Source organism: Ascaphus truei, chromosome 8 (assembly GCF_040206685.1).
Source record: "Ascaphus truei isolate aAscTru1 chromosome 8, aAscTru1.hap1, whole genome shotgun sequence".
NCBI lineage: Eukaryota > Metazoa > Chordata > Amphibia > Anura > Ascaphidae > Ascaphus > Ascaphus truei.
The window spans coordinates 37,991,425-38,012,695 of record NC_134490.1 but is presented as its reverse complement, the minus strand read 5'-3'; the positions used below and the strand labels follow the sequence as shown (position 1 = coordinate 38,012,695).

Genomic DNA, 21,271 nt, shown 5'->3' with positions numbered 1-21,271 from the left:
GAGTTGCCGTGACAACATAATGCCACATGATGTCATGGTGCCACGTGACCTCCCGTTATCAAGGCAACGCGATGCCGCATGACATCACGGCGCCATGACGAGGGACACAGCAGGAAGACATCACGAAGGAGAAGGTAAAAGGCCCCGCACCAGTTCCCTGCCCCGAGCCCCGCAGTATTATCAGCCGGCCCAGGATTACCGTCACCTTGTTATGTTGTGTTAGCTTCCAATAATGGGGCGTTAAGTATGTCTTAGCATTACTCCTACCCAGACTCTCCCTCTCCCTCTCCTCCCATTTGCTAGGTTTGGATGGGACTAACTCCACCTTTAGGTATGACTGAGCTAAGTTCCCCCCATTAACCTTAAGGTTCTGGGACATAGTAGATAGGGCTGTGCTGAGCTGCGCTGAGCAGATGCACTTTCCCCCTGCATCTGTCATCAGCGCGGCTTTAGCAGCTGCTTCCGCATGCGTGCGGAGGCTGAGAAATTCTGAGCAGACAGGCAAATTTAAAATTTGCCGCTCAGGGAAGCGGAGGAGCGGTCGCGTGACCGCTTACATCCAATGGGAGTGAGGGACTAGCCCCGCCTCCCGCCACGCCTCTGTTCCGCCTCCGCCACGCCTCCGCTCCGCCCCCAAAGCGCGCTCACTGCCTCGCCTGCCAGGACACAAAAAAGCTCCAGTTTGAGCAGGCGAGGCAGAGCAGGAGCGCTGATCAGGGCGGCCCGAGGCACCATGCCCGAGGCCTAACAAATCTTTGGGGGTAGTGGGCCCCGTTAACCTTGATTAATCTTTGTTGTGTAACAGGGACTTATCCGTGTTTAAATAAAGCAGCTGCAGAGCTCTGAGAATCCAGCAGAGAGATAGTTAATTGCAGCCACTCAATTAACTAGTCTCCACCTGGACTAATGAGACGTCTGTAAAAAGCCTAGTGAGACACAGGAGAGATTCCTTAGCTCACTTTTGGGCTGACAGAAGGAGAGCAGAGAAGCCTGCACACAGATACTGTCTTGATCACAAAGGCTGTGCTGAGATCAAGACACACAGACACCTATATTTCCTGGACACAGAGGACCCTGGAACCTGCCAGGGACTGACATGGAGGGCCACCTGCTTAACGTACTTCCTGAGACTTTGGGGTTATAGGCTGGTAATGGGAATATCCCTCCAGTCCTGCAGATAGGGTCTGGGGAAGTAAGTTAGCCCTTACAAGGGGATAGGGGTTTGTTATTTTGTGTTTTTTGTATGTTTTGCCTGGAGAAAGGAACAGGCTCAATAAAGCCAATCGGTCTCCATTATATGTACCTCTGCACACATCTCTTTCAGGGTGAATGAGCTAATAGGGCACCCCATTAACCTAGGTAACGGCCATTATAGTTACCACAATGCTGTTTCTGACCGAAAACATGACCTAACATGATGTTATGGGCCTTTGAAGATACACGTTATCTTACCGGAGCTCAGTGGATCTGGCACAACCGCACAGGGTTGCCAGGTGTCCAGTATTGAACCAGACTTTCTTGCATTTGGAGACTGTCCAGTAAAAAATTAGAGGTAATACTGGACATGTATGTGTCCGGTATTACCTCTCTGGGCATAGTGATCTGACCGGCTTGGGGGCTGCGGGATTTCCCTAACCAGAGAGGGAGACAATCAGGAGGAGGTGTCAGGAGCCTGGGGGTGGGGTCAAAGAGAGGAGGAAACAGCATGGAGCAGAGAGGTGAGAGGGGTGTGTGTGTGTTTTGAGCGCATCACATCTTTAACTATTGTGTTCGGTATTTTTGGAGAAGCTGCCTGGCAACCCTAGAGCACACATACACACACAAACACAAACACACACCTCTTCTACGTGTATTACAAACAATCATCTGTGGCAGCCCAGACATATAAAAGACACGCGATGTGTTGATATAAAGAGTGTTTGGACTGAAGAACTCACACACACGGGTTAACGAAAGCGCACACACAGTTTGTATACCCGTCTTACAAATCTAATTTATTGCACAGAAAAAAATGCAACTTTTCTTTTTATATAAACAATCAACACTTCTTTTTTTTTTTTGTCAAATATTAAGATGGTTTTTTTTGCTCAAAAAATGCATCATTCCAAATATAACAAACCAGAGAAATATTCATAAGGTTACAAAAAAAAGACAGTCAGGGAGAGGGGAGGTTAACCTCCTGCAGCAGGCACGGGGTGACCGCAGGCCAAGCCCCTCACTTTGGACACTCACGTTACGTCAGGAAAAAGTGGCACAGGGTTAGGAATAGAGTGAACTCTGTACGCCCGCGGAAGTGGGCCACGCAAGGACGCCACGTTTTCACACTTGAGACGTGGAGGTTTGCACTGCACCACGGGACAGCTTTACCCAGGGGTGGCCAACTCCAGTCCTCAAGGGCCACGAACATGTGAGGTTTTCAGGACATCCCTGCTTCAGCACAGGTGGCTCAATCATAAAGACTGACCCACCTGTGCTGAAGCAGAAATATACTGAAAACCTCACACGATGGTGGTACTTGAGGACTGGAGTTGGCCACCCCTGGTAACCCCTTCACTGCTGGAGCCCATCCTCTGGGAGTGTAAAGGGTTAATGTCACCTACAGGACCTCTGCAGGTCTCTCTCACCCCTTCACTGACGGAGGTGGCAACAATGGTGCAGGCATCCCATGGGAGCGAAGGGGTGCGTTGAGGTGCGCTAGTGACATCACAGGAAGTCGTACTGCCTGACGCAGCTTTGCTATCTTTGAGTCTTGCTGGGTTTTTCCGATGCTGCCGGAGACAGCAAAGTGCAAATAAATGCAGACAAATGTATTATTTCAATGCAGGACGGCAGATGTGTTTAGGGCAGGGGTGCTCAACTCGTCCTCAAGGGCCACCAACAGGCCAGGTTTTCAGGATATCCCTGCTTCAGCACAGGTGGCTCAATCAGTGGCTCAGTTAAAGACTGAGCAACTGATTGAGCCACCTGTGCTGAAGCAGGGATACCCGGAAAACCTGACCTGTTGATGGCCCTTGAGGACTGGAGTTGGCCACCCGTGGTTTAGGGTGATACTCCTCACCCCAACCCCCGGAGGCATGCCCAGTCAGTCTGTGTTTTGACTCTCCTATGCTTACGGATTTTCTATAGTGGGGAATTGGACTGATCACTAAAAGGAGAGCAGTAAAACCAGCACCAGCTGAGCCTGATAACGTAAAAACAATATGGACTGGTCCTCAGAGGTGAGCGGGAGGGACGCGACACTGGAAGTCCGTAAATAGCTTAAAATAACATCACCATGAAATATACCAACCCCACTCAGGGCCAGAGAGGCCAGCGATAGATGCACTGGGGGGAAATCATCACATTACAACACTGCATGTCTTCTGTCTGTGTCCCCTCTGACTGTCCCTTCTCTTTGTCAGTATCCCCAATCCGTGTCTCCTCTGTGACTGTCCCTTCTCTTTGTCAGTATCCCCTATCTGTGTCCCCTCTGACTGTCCCTTCTTTGTCAGTATCCCCTACCTGTGTCCCCTCTGACTGTCCCTTCTCTGTCAGTATCCCCAATCCGTGTCCCCTCTGTGACTGTCCCTTCTCTTTGTCAGTATCCCCTACCTATGTCCCCTCTTTGCAAGTATCCCATCTGCTCCTTCTCTCTATCCTTTTGTGTTACATGCAGGAGTCCCTTTTTTACTCACCATAACTTATATAATGTGTGTGTGAAACCTATCCCAGCTTCACGTTCCGTAGCCGGTATTACCAGCTTCACGTTCCGTAGCCGGTATTACCAGCTTCACGTTCCGTAGCCGGTATTACCAGCTTCACGTTCCGTAGCCGGTATTACAAGCTTCACGTTCCGTAGCCGGTATTACCAGCTTCACGTTCCGTAGCCGGTATTACCAGCTTCACGTTCCGTAGCCGGTATTACCAGCTTCACGTTCCGTAGCCGGTATTACCAGCTTCACGTTCCGTAACCGGTATCACCAGCTTCACGTTCCGTAGCCGGTATCACCAGCTTCACGTTCCGTAACCGGTATCACCAGCTTCACGTTCCGTAGCCGGTATCACCAGCTTCACGTTCCGTAGCCGGTATCACCAGCTTCACGTTCCGTAGACAGTATTACCAGCTTCACACTGATCAGACCCAAAAGGCTGAAATAGCTGAGAGTAGGGTCACTGGCAATGCACTTCTTTAACCCAGGCTGTGCTGAAAAGCTGTGAAATGCAGCAGGCATACGCTTATAGGGTTTGTCCAGGAAAAGGTGACACGTGTGCACTTTTGCATGTAATTTCCCAGAACCCCTGGCTGCAGTGGAAGCACTGTATGCTACGGGATAATGGGGAACGGTGGGGTTGTAGACCTGTCTGAGATGTGAATGTGCTCACAGGTGATCATTTTATCTGCAGTACAGGGGTCTACTGGAACTCCATAAAGACGTGTTCCTTCCAGCAGTGCAGGGGTTAATCTGTGTCTTAGTGTAAAGTAAATTCCATGCAAACACTTCTCGGAAAAAAAAACAACAAAAACATACCACAAGCTGGGAGGGGAACAAACCTCAGCAACATCCGTGCAAATATCGAAATATTCCATGCATAGAAGCAAACAGTATTTACAAACACAATTTCTGGGGAGAAATATTGCTGGGTTAGAAACACCTGTTGTCTAAATTTAGCATAGGTTGAACTTGATGGACCTATGTCTTTTTTCAACCTCATCTACTATGTATATGTAACTATGTATATGTAACCTATTTAAACATAGGATTCTGACAGCTGACAGCTGCTGTACTTCAGGCAATGAAACTCTGAATGGGCGATGGAGAGATAGCACAGGGAGAGGCACAGGAGAAAGAGAAGTTAGAGATGGAAAAGGTAGGATAAGGGAACCAGAGAAGGGATGGAGAGAAAGCACAGGGAGAGGCACAGGAGAAAGAGAAGTTAGAGATGGAAAAGGGAGGATAAGAGAACCAGAGAAGGGATGGAGAGAAAGCACAGGGAGAGGCACAGGAGAAAGAGAAGTTAGAGATGGAAAAGGGAGGATAAGAGAACCAGAGAAGGGATGGAGAGAAAGCACAGGGAGAGGCACAGGAGAAAGAGAAGTTAGAGATGGAAAAGGGAGGATAAGAGAACCAGAGAAGGGATGGAGAGAAAGCACAGGGAGAGGCACAGGAGAAAGAGAAGTTAGAGATGGAAAAGGGAGGATAAGGGAACCAGAGAAGGGATGGAGAGAAAGGCAGATTATTTGATCTCTTTGTTCCAAACAAAGGCGGTTATTAACCCCCTCAGTGCCTGGGGAGCTTGTAACAGATGTATATGCTCGTACAGAAATACATGGGTTAAATCTTCTTGCATTGCTCAGATCCAGCATGAAGCTATAAATACCCAGGTATGGAGGGGGAGGAGGGCTTTTGGCACGTGGAGAAGACGGGTGACACCTGCCTAAAGGTATTTCCGCAGGTCAGCTTCACGGTGCATTGTCTTTGTAGGAGTGTCTGACATTGCTGGGATGGTTTAGGTGGGTGGGGGTGCTTCTGTGCCGTGGGGGGGGGGGGGTAGTTATTATGTCCATCGATGGATTACTCTGTAGTCTGATAAAAACCAGCAGTTTAGTTTGTAACATACTGTACAGTAAAAGTGCTGGAATCATCTATCACTTAGCATTGTCCTACAGAACTGCACCATCCCCAGTGTCCAACCTGCAGCGTGTGTAACTGTGACCTTTATTCTGTGGGCTATACATGTGCCAGTGAGCAGGATCAAAGTAGAGATGACTGAGCATACGTGCAAAAAAATGGCTTTATTTAGCTACACATTATGATAATAGCTAAAGAAAGCCATTTCTTTATGCAAGTTCGGTGTGCTCTGGATCAGCGCTAGTTTGGAACTGCGGGAGTTTGGCTGTCTGCATATCCACGAGGCACCTGGTGGTTGCCTCAATCTTTGTTTTTTTATTTTTGTCATGATTCTTGTTTATATTGTACAGGTGCGCTTTGCTGAACTTTCTGCCAGTGAGGAGGGCGGAAGGGTGTTGGGGTGTATAGGGAGGCGTATAACAGCAGTGAGGAGGGCAGCAGGGTGTTGGGGGTTTTAGGGCGGGGTATAACAGCAGTGAGGAGGGCAGCAGGATATTGTGGTGTATAGTTAGGGGTATACTAGGGCAGTGAGGAGGGCAGCAGGATGTTGGGGTGTAATGGGAGGGTTATAACAAGTCAGTGGGGAGGGCAGCAGATTCTTTTGGGTGTATGGGGAGAACATGTAGGGCTAAGTGGTCCTTATTAACCTAATCTCTGTTAGAAGTACCTGCATTATAAAAGGGAGAACAAACAGAGGCTTATAACGCTTTTGGATTGTGTATCAAGGCAACAGTGCAGCCAAACTGATGGTAGATGGAGTTAATGATCAGTTATATGGGGCAATAGGAGAAGTTATAAGGAGCTGTTATATGGAGAAAGAGGCGTTATTGGAAGCGGTTACACTGAGCAATAGGAAGATCTTCAGGGAGCTGTTACTACATATGTAGCAATAGGAGGAGCTAGAGGAGTGGGTTATAGGAAGCACATATTATAACAAGATGTGTCAAATGTGTGAAAGTTACAGTAAGCAACCTGATGGATGAGCTGCATATATTTGGTGCAATGCATTGAAATAAACAGCTCTGTGCGCTGCTTCACAGACCCCTCGTATTCACACTCCATCTAATTATGCAATGAGGAAGGTTGGAGTGACGGGTCAGTGGAGGAAAGGCATTCAGGTGACCGAGTGGCAGGATGGCATTCAGATGGCAGGGCGGTGACAGGATGGCATACAGGTGACAGGAGGGTATGCAGGTGATAGGAGGGCATTCAGGTGACAGCATGGCGTGCAGGTGACAGGAGGGTGTGCTGGTGACAGGAGGGCAGGGAGATGGAGGGGGTGCACGTGACCAGGATGGCAGGGTAGTGACAGGATGGCAGGGAAGCAGGGTAGTGACAGCATGGCAGGGTAGTGACATCATGGCAGGATAGGGACAGAGGAGGGAAGGTTAGTGACAGGAGAGCAGGTTAGTGACAGCATGGCAGGATAGGGACAGGAGGGCAGGATAGTGACAGGAGGGCAGGATAGTGACAGGAGGGCAGGATAGTGACAGGAGGGCAGGATAGTGACAGGAGGGCAGGGTAGTGACAGGAGGGCAGGATAGTGACAGGAGGGCAGGGTAGTGACGTGAGGGCAGGTTAGTGACAGGAGGGCAGGTTAGTGACAGCATGGCAGGATAGTGACAGGAGGGCAGGATAGTGACAGGAGAGCAGGATAGTGACAGGAGGGCAGGGTAGTGACAGGAGGGCAGTGACAGGAGGGCAGGGTAGTGACAGGATGGGAGGGCAGTGACAGTAGGGCAGTGACAGGATGGCAGGGTAGTGACAAGATGGAAGGGTAGTGACAGTAGGGCAGTGACAGGATTCCAGGGTAGTGACAGTAGGGCAGTGACAGGAGGGCAGGGTAGTGACAGGATGGAAGGGTAGTGACAGTAGGGCATTGACAGGATGGCAGGGTAGTGACAGGCGCTGGCTGCTACTGTTTGTTTGGAAGGGATCTGGGTTCCTTATCAGCTGGTTTCGCGGTTGGCCGAGCTGTGCTGTTCCCTTGGAGTTTCTGGCACTAACACTCGCTGTGTGTGCACTTTATCTGCAGCCCAGAGGTGAAGAATAAAATATATCCACGGGTTTCATCGTTTGCTCTACCCAGACGGAGTGACAGTCTGCTGGTCTAGCAGTGAGGAGGGTAAAATGAAATGCTCTGCAGACATTTTTTGCATAAGCAGTAATACTCTGCGGGTCTGTGTTATTCAGGTCAGTAATTTGGGGCTCTGCACAACAGCACATTACTGAAGGGGTTAAGTAGCATGGTGCGATTGTCTGCAGAAGTAATGGTGCAATGCTCTGCAGGTGTCTAGTTGTATAGGGGCAGTTCTTCACAGATTTTTCTAAAGGTGAGGTGCAAAAGTCTGCAGTTGTCTGTATCTCTCTAAAGGTGCAATGCTCTGCAGGTTTCTAGCTGTGGGTGTGCAGGTTTCTCTAACCATGGAAGTACAATGTTCTGCATCGGCGACGCCGTGCTCTTCAGCGGTTTGTAGCTGTGGAAGTAATGCTCTGCAGGACTCTGGCCAATGCTCTGCAGCACTTCAGTGTGAGAGGTATTAAGCAGGTCCTGGCGTAACGCTCTGCAAGACACACGCAGAACACAACCGGCGCTTCTCTCACACACCTGTACCCTCCATCCCCTCTTTCCTTCTCTCCTCTGCGCTCATAGGAAGGGCAGCAGAGCAGCCAGAGGGACCTCCTTCTCCCCCAGCAGCGTGTCCCTCTTCAGGCTGCTTCCCTTGTTCAGCACCTTCAGCTTCAGCGACATCTTCTTGGCGCTGCCGGCCACTAGCCCGTCGAAGAAGAAGTCCTCGTTGAAGACGGGGTTGCGGCTGTTCTTGATGATGGTGCTGCGCTGCCGATGCACCTTGCCCGGGTTCAGATACAGTACCACGCAGCAGTTGATCCCCTTCAGGTCGCACACCTTGTCGAACAGATGCTCCGCCGCTATCAGTCGTACCCTGAGCCGGGCGGTAGAGGGGTCGTACTCTGCCGCCAACCTCATGCTGCCTCCTTTGCTGAGCCCCACGGTGTGCTCCTTCTGCAGGAGGTCATGGGGAAGCATGTTCGGTTGATTGGCACCAACCCCGGCCGCCTTTGCTCCTCGCAGCCTCCTTCTGGGCATGCTGGGGCTGGTGTCTGCCGAGCTGCACTCATCCGTGGACAGGGAGCTGTTCCTGGCTACCGAGTGCTTTAGCTTGATGAGCTTGGACTGCGTGTCTGGGGTGAAGATCTTGAGCAGAGACACAGAGCGGGAGAGCAGTGGGGAGCTGAAGGGGGAGGACTCCGCCGAGGAACAGGTGTCACTCTCCCCGCCACTGAAATAACGGTACGGGTTCATCAGAGACATGCCAAAGTCCGAGGGGTTCAGCTGGGATCCTCCTCCTCCCCCCTCTGTTCCACCACGCCTCTGGGAACTGGGAGAGCTGGACTGGGAGGGGCACGGGGAGAGAGATCCCTGCTCGCTGTGGAAGAGGGACTCCTTGCGGCGTGTGTGGGGGCTCTCCATCAGGGTCACAAAGCCGTATGAGGTCTGGGCCTTGGGCACATATGGGAGGGACATGGCATTCTGGGACTGAGGGTCCGCATTGGTGCCCAGGTCCTCCTCTGATGCCCACTCGTCAGCGCTCTCGATTTGGATGATGTGCCGGTTGGCAGAGCGCAGAAGGTTGCGGCTCTCAGACGCAGCCTTGGTTGGAAGGCGGGGGCTCCGCTGGGGGCGCCGGCCTGACAGGTTCTGCTCAGAGGCGGAGGTGCCTAGGTTGGGTTTGGATGGAACCACCTCAGCTGCAGGGACACCCTCAGCTCCGGCCCCCTCAGCTGGGATGCTGCTGAGTTTGGGGGGGATGAAAAAGTCAGGGATCTTGTCTGGGGTTAGCACGTTGCTGTAGGGACCACCCTTTGCCTGCTTGTCGCCTGCGTCACCCGTCTGACGCCCGCCGCTGTGGTCCACAGTGCCACGGATCCTCTCCAGGAGCCACATGCTGCCTCACAGAGGGTTGTGGGAAAGGAGGAGGGGAGCACTTGTTAGGAGGCTGAACAGGAGGTGCAGGAGATGGAGGGTCCCGGCTGGAAGAGAAGCAGAATTTGGTGAGATTATGTTCTACAATACGTCGGGTCACTTGAATAACTGAAGGTGCAGCTTTACCAACAGATACACACACACAATTGTACACAATATACACACACAGCTACACACACACAGTGGAAAGGTTAAGCAGTACCCTGCAGGCCCCCTGGCACTCTGAGAGTCACCTGCTGTGCTTCCTGGAGTGGAGGCCTCTCACAGTTCCTGTTTATTCTTCTCACATCTGTGCTGTGGGAGCGCTGAGGGTTACAGACGTGTATTGAATGACATGGGCGTGCCGGATCCTTCTGCAGAGACGGAGAGTTCGGGGCCTGCACCTGAGCAGAGGGTTCTCAACCCAAACAGGGCTGCACAAATAAGGGGCCCTTTCTCTGCAGAACAGCAGCCATTATGATTAGGCGACTCGGTGCCAGCTCACATAAAACCTCAGGTACTAAATACTTAGATTGTAAACTCAATGGGCAAGGATTCGTTGTACCTATATTATAAATGCTAGGAAGATTTAGATAACAATATATATTTATCTGTGTACACCGTACAACACCTCCTATTGCTACATACTGTACAACTCCCCCTATAGCTCCATATACCTGCTCCTTATAATGCCTCTTATTGCTCCATATAACTCCTCCCCATAACTCCTATTGCTCCATATAACCTCTCTATAACTCCTCCTATTGCTCCCTATAACCACTCCCTATAACTTTTCCTATTTCTCCATAAAGCTGCTCCCTGTAATTCCTCCTATTGCTCCATATAACTGTCACCCCTTGTGTGATGAGCTCAACACACTCACACTGCCCCCGGACAGGTGCCTCTCCAATGTGCTCTGGAAATGTGACTAATGGACACAAGAGCGGCCAATAATAACGGCTGTGGAAAAGGAGGGACTAAGAGGGAGAGGGGCCTCTGTTGATATCAGATCTGCGTGGATCTGAGGATTGCAGAGTGTGCACGTGACAGTAGGAGCAGAGAGTTACAGTCGTGATCAAGAGATTGGAGGGGACCCTCAACGGCTGTAAAGCACAGTGGTACCGAAGCACACACTATAGGAGAGAAGGTCCAAGAATTCCTAGATTGCGAGGGGGCTACGATGGAAGAGTTCTGTTACGATGGAAGAGTTCTGTAACAAAATACCTTGAAGTACCCACTTCCTCTACGGGACATGTCCCAGCCTCCACCAAGGTCCTTATTACAGCCATGGGACAGTTAGTGGAGAAATCCATACACTCCGGGGGTGGGTGGGGAACAATTACTATAGGAGACTATGAATCTTCTCAGGAGTAAGCCCGACTCCTAATAGTGGGGACAACTTTGAAAGTTGGATAGAACAGGCCATGCAGATGGTGAAGGAATGGGTGGCTCAGACCAAGACAAGAAGGTCTGTATTTCAGAAAGCCTAAAAGGGGCCCGCATTAGCCATAGTAAGAGCCGTTTGAGAAGAAAATACGGTTAGCACCCCTAGCGAATACCTGAGGGTGTTAGAAAATACATTTGTTGCCACCAAAAGTGGGGAAGAATTGTTTTCGATTCCGGGCAATGTACCAGCACGAGGGTGACAAACTGAGTTCTATCGCAAACTGGTGGTGGCTTTACTGAAGGTAGTGAAAAATAAGGGTATCACCCCTGATGGGGTGTATCGTGCCTGAGTAGAAGAATTGATTTGGGGAGTACCATCCAAAGATGTAATAACCCTCTACTTGTGACTCAGAGAGTGGAGTCTCCTCCAACGTTTTTAGAGCTACTACAAGAGATACGGGATGAGGAAGAACAGATGGCGCACAGGCCCGGCAGCAGTGTGGTCCGCTAAGAGCGTAGCATCAACTAGCCAATAGGGATCAGAAGATAGCACAGCTGGTGTGTGGCCCACCAAGGAAGAACCGACGTGAGTATGACCCCCAATAGGCCAAATGAGGAGCAGCCGAGCACGGTCCGAGCAGGTTGGCCCACAGAGGAGGTGTCGGGATTGATGAATGACATGCGAATGGGAGATGTGGCTGATGCGAATATTCGAGAGGATCGTTGGAGAGAAGCACGATGGTCACCCCATAGAGAGAAAACCTCTAGATGGGGGAGGAAACCGTGGAGAAATCCTGATCCAAAAATTGGAGTGCCAGATTTCTGTTATATATGTGGGGAAGAAGGACACCCTGGTTCTAGATCGGGAAACAACCTCGGGACCCAGTGAAGGAGCATACTGGGCCGCGGGTGCAGAAAGGCTCAGTCCGAATGACACCAGCAAGAGATCATCCTACCTCCCACTTACCCTGGGGACTACTGGGGCCATCAACACGAAAATTGAGGGACAAGTATGCAGCGTCTTCTTGGATAATGGATCATAGGTATCGATTATTTTTAAACCCTGGTATGATCGGTACCTAAACATCTGCCGTTGCAACCACTGGAGGGCTTGGTTGTTTGGAGCCTCAGTGACACCAGCTACCCTTATCTAGGGTATGCAGTGGAAAATAACTGGAGTAGTGGGACCGTTGATGGTGGTGCCCTTATATGACCTAAAGTCCACAGCAAGGAGGAAACTGGAACCATAATTGGCACAAGTGCTAATATTTTTTAACAACTAGCAAAATGGTGCCAGACCATCGGGGGAAATGATTATTGCCAGACATTGACCATCCATTCATTGTGTTTGAAGGCGTACCAGCGGATGGAGAAAAAAGACAGGGATTAGAGTGAGGGGCACTTGGGGGAGGTAACGTGGGCAGGATACCGCCCTGTGCAAATGCCACCCAACAGCGTACAGAGAATAACTGGAAATGGGTCACTCCGGTGAAATATATATGACCACTGTCATGATAGATAGTCCAACCCATGGAGGATACCCTGGAGGACTATTAGTAAAGGCTGGGGTGCTGTCCATACAGACGGAGGAAAATGGGCGCACTATGAGTAGAAGTAAGAACCGAGACTGCCCATGATGTGTGGATACGAGGAGACACGTTGGTGGCTCACCTATATAGTGCCGAGGTGATGGGCCGCACACGGACTCCTCCTATTGCTCCATATAACCACTCACTATACCTCCTCCTATTGCTCCATATAACTGCTCCCTATAACTCCTCCTTTGTGCCATATAACCTCTCCAATTGCTCCATATAACCCGTAGGGTTGCCAGGTGTCTGGTATTGGACCGGACAGCCCAGTATTTGGTTACTCTGTCTGGTATAAAATGAGAGATGATACCGGACATGTATGTGTCCTGTATTATGTCTCCGCCCTTAGTAACCAAACGCGGGATTTCCTCTGAGAAGGGATAGAGCAGGGCTGCTGCTTCTAGGGGGCTGGGCAGCTTCCTCCATCCTGATTGGAGGCTGCTGTGTAATGCAGCCAATCAGGAGGAGGTGGCAGGAACATGGGGGGTGGGGCCAAAGAGCGGAGGAAAAGCATGTAGCAGAGAGAGGTGTGTGTGTCTTCTCTGGCTGTCCTGTGGGGGTGATTAAGACAGGGAGGGGGGGTGAGAGGTTGAAGGGAGGGGGGATGAAGGGAGTGGGGGATCAGAGGATGTGAGGGGAGGATGAAGGGAGGGGGATGAGAGAGGGTGAAGGGAAGAGGGTGAGAGAGGATAAGGGGAGGAGGGTAAGAGGATGAGGAGGGGTGTAGTATTGCCCGTGTAGCGGGGTACCCCCTGGCTACTATTCTACCCAATGGGCTGGCAGTAAACCCTGGAATTTACATGCTTGCCAGTAGTTGGTATGGGGTTTTGCCCTTCACCTTTGGTACTGTACTTGAGTGACAGCGGGGGATGGAACATCCTGTTGTAGCTGGGACACCGGGGTGCCCGCCTTCTGGCTGTACTTAAGGGCAGGACCGCCCTAAATTTGGAGGTTGTTCCTTCCCTCTGAGGAAGGCAGGTCACACGACTGGGAGCCTGAGATTGGAGCCTTCCCATGTGCTCTTCCCTGTGGGGAGGAGCGAGTGTGATTATACCTCTGCCTCCGCTAGGGAGTTGGGGAAGAGATAGGACGGCTGCGGGTGCCCTTAGCCTGTAGTGACGGTCCATGGACCATCTCCAGTGAGAGCTGATCTATGGAGACTGTATCTGGCAGAAGACTGATGCGTAGCTGTAGTGTTACTGCAAAGTGTGTAGTAATAAACCGTTCCTGTTTGCAATATACCTCAGGCCTGGTGTGTGATCTAACTGGGGGGAGAGGTACAAGTTCTACCGTGGGAGATCATCTCCATATTCCTGGAGCCTACGGCAGATGTAGGCGCTGCACTGCTAAGTATTATCTGGCGTATGGAAGCCTGTTCCTGTGTCCCAAAGTCCTCGCGGACGACTCAGCCCTCGTTATGGCCCCTATCTGTGCTTGGGGGGGGGGGGGGGGGGAACACTGTTACAACCGCCATGGGCCTGTATCACTGCAGGTCAGTTATTTATAAATAATCTGACCGTTATGTAATTTGTTCTTAAATGTCACTCTAAGCATGCACCAATTTGCACCAATTTGCACTATTTCATATTCTATTTCCTAAAAAAATCCTCAAAAGGGCACTCCCTCCCAAGACCCCTCCCCAGATTTTTTACGAAATAGAATATAAATTGGTGCAAATTGGTGTATACTTGGGAGTGAAATTTAGAAAAAAATTACGTAAGTCAGGTCATTTATAAATAACATTCTTCCCCACCAACGATTCTCGCACGCGTCGCACCTTTCACCATTGTGTCCAGTATTTTTGGACAAGCCACCTGCAACTCTAATAACCCGTCCCATATAATGCCTCTTATTGCTCCATATAACTGCTTCCTATAACTCTCTCCTAACTATACACTAGATCTAATGTAGCAAATCTCCTCCAATGCCGACAAGTTAAAATATTATCTTTCCCCGTCTCCCCTTCTGTCTTTTTCTCCCTACTTAATCAAGAGAGCAGCAGAGCATCTCAGTGGTTATATCAGACGTGTCACCATGTGGTGACAGAATGGGGTCTCCCCTCCACACATGTTCTCAATAAACAAGGCGTCCCTTCTCTGTGATCTCCACTGTGAGCAGGGCCGGACTTTGACCTTCTGAGGCCCTACGCTATGTTAAGAGGCCCCAAATATGAGAAGTAGATGTATTATTCTGACTGAAGGGACCATTGATCATATAAATATGAAACTGAAATTAATAAAAGCATTATTCTAGCATTGTTGTATACAAACATGACGTGTAAAGCTAAAATGAACAGTGTTTGCACATCACCTTAATTTTTAATATTAAAACGTTTTCTTTTGTGATTGTTGGAGAGCGAAGTCATTGATGATGTCTTCAACTCATAAGCTACGAAGTTTGTCACTTTCGATGCACGTGATGTTTAGGGTCATATTTGAACAAAAATGGCCATATTTATAGAGAACCTTTTTTTTCTCGAATGTTCTTTATTGATGATCCTATTTTAAAACTTGAAACGCATACATTTTTTTCTATTTTTGAGGCTCCTCCATATTGCAAGGCCCCTCCATATTGCAAGGCCCCTCCATATTGCAAGGCCCCTCCATATTGCAAGGCCCCTCCATATTGCAAGGCCCCTCCATATTGCAAGGCCCCTCCATATTGTGATGCCCTGAGCCGTAGCTTAGTCAGTTTCTGTTTAATTCCGGCACTGACTGTGAGTGTAACACAACAAGACTGTTCTGCACAGTCCTATAGAGAGGTAGCTAATGCTCTCTCCTACAGAGATGCCCATATAACTGCAAATCTCACATGGAAGTCAGAGAACATGAACAATAAAAAACATGAGTTGAATACGCTGCTGATCAGAGCCAGTAATGTAAATAACAGCATAAATCCACTAAGTCTGAGTCTATCCTCAAATAAAAACATGGCATTATATTAAATATCACACACGTGCAGTATAATGCCCAGTGCTCCAGGCTCCTATTTAATGCCAGATGCTGGAAAGATTCACGCACATCTTAATTCAACTGAGACACCTGTAATACCCAATCCTACAGATGATCCCATATAACACCTGTTACTGCAGTGATTATATATAACGTTATATGTCATTATTATAAAATTGGTCAATGTTTAGTCTGCATTATATACACAAAGATATGGGGCTTCTGACCACGGTATAAGAATACCTGGGAATTCATGAAATACGCACTCACACACACTCTCACTTTCACACACACGCACTCACACATACTCTCCTTCACTTTCACACCCACACTCCCTCTCACACACACACACATTCACACCCTCGACACACACCCTCTCTCTTTCACTTTTCACACACACGCACTCACACGTACTCTCCTTCATTTTCACACCCACACACATACACACACTCCCTCTCTCACACACACACATTCACTCCCTCACACACACTCTCTCTCACATGCAGTCTCTTCCTCTCACACACTCACACAGTAGCACATACTATACACACCCTGTACCTTTTAAGTTCATGCCAACAGGATACACAATAATGTGGTTATTTGTTCCCTATGTCTCAGCCAACACAAAGTGGGGCTGGAAATGCTCTGCAGACGTCGGCTGTGAGGGCTGCAAGTCTTTCCTTTTGTTTAGGAGTAAAGTAGCGATGCTCTGCAGGTCTCTCTAACGATGACAAAGTAACACAGCTCGGCCCTGCATGTATCTGTACCTATAAAGGTAACATTGCATTGCTCTGCAGGGTGATGTATCTATAAAGGTAACAATGCAATGCTCTGCAGGGCTCTGTCTTTAAAGGGTAACAATGCAATGCTCTGCAGGGTGATGTATCTATAAAGGTAACAATGCAATGCTCTGCAGGGCTCTGTCTTTAAAGGGTAACAATGCAATGCTCTGCAGGGTGATGTATCTATAAAGGTAACAATGCAATGCTCTGCAGGGCTCTATCTTTAAAGGGTAACAATGCAATGCTCTGCAGGGTGTTGTATCTATAAAGGTAACAATGCCATGCTCTGCAGGGCTCTGTCTTTAAAGGTAACAATGCAATGCTCTGCAGGGTGTTGTATCTATAAAGGTAACAATGCAATGCTCTGCAGGGTGATGTATCTATAAAGGTAACAATGCAATGCTCTGCAGGACTCTATCTTTAAAGGGTAACAATGCAATGCTCTGTAGGGCTCCTTAATTATACCAGGGGAAAATGCAATGCTCCAGATATAAACAGTATGATTGAGCAATGCTCTGCAGATTCTTGTCAGTAAAGAGTTTAGGTACAACTGCTCTGCAGCTTTGTGTGTTTGTGAAGGAGCGGCAAAGCGATGCTCTGCAGTTTTCTATTGATTTGATGTTAGGTGATAATATTGCCATCCTTTGTAGATCTGTATCACTTTAAATGGGTTATTTTGCAATGCTCTGTAGCTCCTATAGTTATGCAATGCTCTGCAGGTCCTATAGCTATGCTGAAATGCTCTGTAGTTATACTGCAATACTCTGGCAGATCCTATAGTTAAGTGCTATAGTTATGCTGAAATGCTCTGCAGATCGCAAGGTTATATTATAATGTTGAAGACCACCTGAATATCACAGGAAGGGCTTTAGGGTCAGTCCTCCTTGGAGAAAAGGGAACGAAGGACAGTACCTTATTTAACAGGTAAATAAAGCTGACTGGCACCTTAAAAAAAGGACAAATATAAGCATTTTTGAATAATATGTACAACTTTTAACACTGTCATAGTAAACAAAATCTTTAGAGGGAGGTTACAATCTTTATCGAATATCTTTTGGGGACCAGACTGTTTCAATCCTCAAAGTTGCAAGTGATCTGACAGTGTTGCTCTGCCCTTTGCCTGCACAGAAGCCGTCATTAGTCATATAGATAAACAGAACTGGCTAATGTGTTTGAATGCAGTGTTCCTGGAGAACAGCGAAACAAGCTCACTTTACACAAGATACAAAGAAGTACAACAGTTACAGTCTGAGGGAATTAAATCTTTCTGAGATCTCTTTAAGATCTACTGATCAGTTGTGCAAAAACAAAAGTGACCACGTGGGACTGGACCTGGTTTATATAGGTCCCCCCCCACACACACACACCCCACCGGTGTCTGTCTCGCCATCTCTCTCCCTCCCTTCCTTTGTCTGTCCCTGGTCTGAGTGATATGAAAATACACCCATGACAGTGACACATTGGGGGGGGGGGGGAGGGGGTCCTCACTCCTCTGCCGCAATAAAATAAAAATACCTTCAATAATTAACTCAAAATAAGACTTTTCCGGTGAGAAAGCAAACAGTTTAAACCCTCCAGTGCTGAAAAGCACTATTGTCACGTCAGGTCAATTGTTGCTCCAGCAGTGAAGGGGTCAAAATAAGAAATATCAATAAGCAGAAGGATTTCCATAGAGGAGGTGCCCAGCTCTGCAAATATATTACCAGCAGTAAATCGTTTCTGGGTAGGGTCGCGGCATGGTAACCCATGTATGTGAGTTTTGCTGGTGGGGGAAATTCAATACGTTGCTAAAAGCTCCAGCGCTGAAAAAGTTAAATCCGGAAGAATGGGATCTAACGGAGAAGCCCTAAATCAGATGGCCCTGGTCTTATTTCGCTGGGCAACCTTTGGCAATAAGGCACTGCTGCCTTTGTGTATGCCATGCTAGCCCTTACAGCCTCAGCTTTGCTTGCAGAACTATGCATTGGTCACCCAGCCAGCAGTGAAGTGGTTAAACCCCAAATAAATGACATAGAAGAACAGGGTATAAGTAGCCCCATGTGCTACCTTCTGCATTTAGGACACTTCTAGCGGGTTGTGTCCCAGTGACCCCTTGTGCAGTTCTTATGAAGGGGCTGCTGCTGTTCCTGGTGCTGAAAGTGTAGAGGGCTCCTACCTGTGGCAGGGGTCTGAGTGGATCCACAGGTGTCTCTGTCTGGTCCCCGCTCTGTCTGCCTGTGAAGTGGCCAGGAGCTGCTCTCCCGTATTATATATACACAGCTCACATTCATTGAGTGCTGGCACTGGAAGCCTCCCAAACACAGAGCTAGCTACACGCACGTATTCCTCCTAATACACACACCTCTCGATCTGGGCTGTGCTAGGGAAATACTGTGTGGTGGGGTTTTTAATGTATTTATTGGGTTAGGATCAGTCAGATAAATCGGTCTGCACTTATATATAGTGAAGCCTCAGACCTGCCTGGTCTCCGGATTTTATCCTCTATCATACTGTATATATAAATATACATCTTAATTCTTTAGGGTTTCCTTGTATTTTTGCCCTATAGGTCTGAATCCTGTTGCTGTAATGAACTCCTCTGCTGGGAGGCTGTATCGTGCACCCTGTCCTATGAAATACTTTTTCATGCCCTCCTTGAATGTCCCCCTGAACCCCAGTGTCACAGCGTCCCCCCTCTGTCCTGTATCTTAAAGCAACGTTTTGTGGTTCCAGACTTTGCTGCAAAAGGGTGAGGGTGTACCCGGGGATCTGGCCATTATTGTCGCACTGACTCCAACACAAACTCTGTGACACTGATACACACACATTGTGGCACTGAAACAAACTCACACTGACATACGCTCATTGTAACACTGACCCAAATACTGTGAACTTGACACTGACAAAACTACAGTGACACTAGCACACTGTGTGACGCTGACACACACAGAAACTGACACAAACACAGTGACACTAGCACACAGAGACACTAGCACTAGCACAAGGTGACGCTGGCACACGGACACTGACACAAACACAGTGACACTAGCACACTGTGATGCTGACACACAAACACAGTGACACTAGCACACTGTGACGCTGGCACAGAGACACTGACACAAACATAGTGACACTAGAACACTGTGATTCTGACACACAAACAGTGACACTAACACACTGTGAGGCTGACACACACAGACACTGACAAAAACACAGGGACACTAGCACACTGTGATGCTTGCACACGGACACTGACACAAACACAGTGACACTAGCACACTGTGATGCTTGCACACGGACACTGACACAAACACAGTGACACTAGCACACTGTGAGGCTGGCACACAGACACTGACACAAATACAGTGCCACTAGCACACTGTGAGGCTGACACACAGTGACACTAGCACACTGTGATGCTTGCACACGGACACTGACACAAACACAGTGACACTAGCACACTGTGATGCTGGCACACAGACACTGACACAAATACAGTGACACTAGCACACTGTGAGGCTGACACACAGTGACACTAGCACACTGTGACGCTGACACACAGACACTGTGACACTGACTCTCAGTATGACTGATATTTTGTCTTACGGTAAAGCCGGCACACATGCACTGTCACAATCCCAGTGACTCACACTTTGTGCGTGTGTGACACACATTGTGTTACAGTGTGACTATGTGTGTGTGCTGCTCACTGGGACCTCAGGTGATTCCTGAGACTTAGTACATGAGTGAGCTGCAGACAGGTTATAATCAGACCACATGTAACATACAGAGAGCTGTTACCGTAATGCTCAGAGAAGCTGCCTCTACCTGCTGCATCCTGCCCCAGGAGAGTTCAATATACCACTATACCAGTGTCCTATACTCAGCGCTGGTAATAGGCAGAACCAAACACAGCCAGGGTGGGAGCGTGACACACAGAGAGCACTCTTATGTCACCCCCACACGTAGCGCTCTTACACTGACCCCCTCTCTACAGTAACACACGCAGCTCCCTGAAAATGCAGTGACACACTCACACAAACAGTGACACTGACAAATACACAGTGACAGACAGTCACACACACGACATGCATATTGACACACATGAATAGTGACACACAAACACATAGTGACACACACAGTGGCATGCATAGTGACATATACACATACATTGACACACAGTTACACATAGTGGCACACACAGGGACACATGCACAGTGACAAACATACAGTGAAACACACAACTAATGACACACGCATAGGGACTCACACACACACACACACAGTGGCACGCAGTGAAACACACATAGTAGCACAGTGATATGCATGGTGACACACACACAAAGTGACAAAGACACGCATAGTGATACGTACTGACACACATGTATAGTGACACACAATGACATGACCATAGTGGCACACGCACACAGTGGCACGTATCTTCCTGAAAAACGCAGTCAGAGACTTACATACAGTGACACAGTGACATACAAATATAGTGAGACATACACAATGATAGAGACACAGACACACACAAACACATAGTGCCATGCATATTGACACACATGAATAGGGACATACACATATAGTGTCACATACACAGTGGCATGCATAGTGACATATACATGCATAGTGACACACACACAGTTACACAGATATGAATAGTGGCACACACACAATGACAAACATACGCAGTGACACTAACACACACACAGTGACATGTATCATGTATAGTGACACACACATGTAGTAAAACAGTGACATGCAGTTACACACAAATAAAGTGACACATGCAGTGACACACACACATACAACACATACACAGTAACCCAACCCTAACACACAATGATGTGAGCATAGTGATACAGACACAAGTGTAGTGACAGACACCCATAGTGACACACGCAGTGACAAACATACAATGACACACATGCACAGTAACAAACATACAATAATACACACGCAGTGACTCACACACAGTGACATG

The 21,271-nt window shown here is 48.5% G+C and overlaps 1 protein-coding gene across 2 annotated transcripts; it reads right to left on the bottom strand.

Annotated features, from left to right (window-relative positions):
- Positions 1-1,980: 1,980 nt before the first annotated feature.
- Positions 1,981-18,558, bottom strand: C2CD4C (C2 calcium dependent domain containing 4C). 2 transcript variants are annotated; one of them, XR_012803508.1, is made up of 3 exons: positions 18,461-18,558; positions 3,592-9,662; positions 1,981-3,458 (listed from the first exon to the last, which is right to left on the bottom strand). XR_012803508.1 is itself a non-coding variant. In XM_075611519.1 (2 exons), the coding sequence occupies exon 2, from the start codon at positions 9,574-9,576 to the stop codon at positions 8,257-8,259; it is 1,320 nt and encodes a 439-aa protein (XP_075467634.1). In that variant the 5' UTR covers positions 9,577-9,662; positions 18,461-18,558; the 3' UTR covers positions 1,981-8,256. The 2 variants fall into 2 exon arrangements, 1 of the variants encoding a protein (XP_075467634.1); XM_075611519.1 differs by having other exon boundaries at positions 1,981-9,662.
- Between the last annotated feature and the right edge of the window lie 2,713 nt (positions 18,559-21,271).

What these genes read in the sequence shown, in the direction of transcription:
- C2CD4C (XM_075611519.1), bottom strand. Translation starts at nt 9,576, where the DNA reads ATGTGGCTCCTGGAGAGGATCCGTGGCACTGTGGACCACAGCGGCGGG.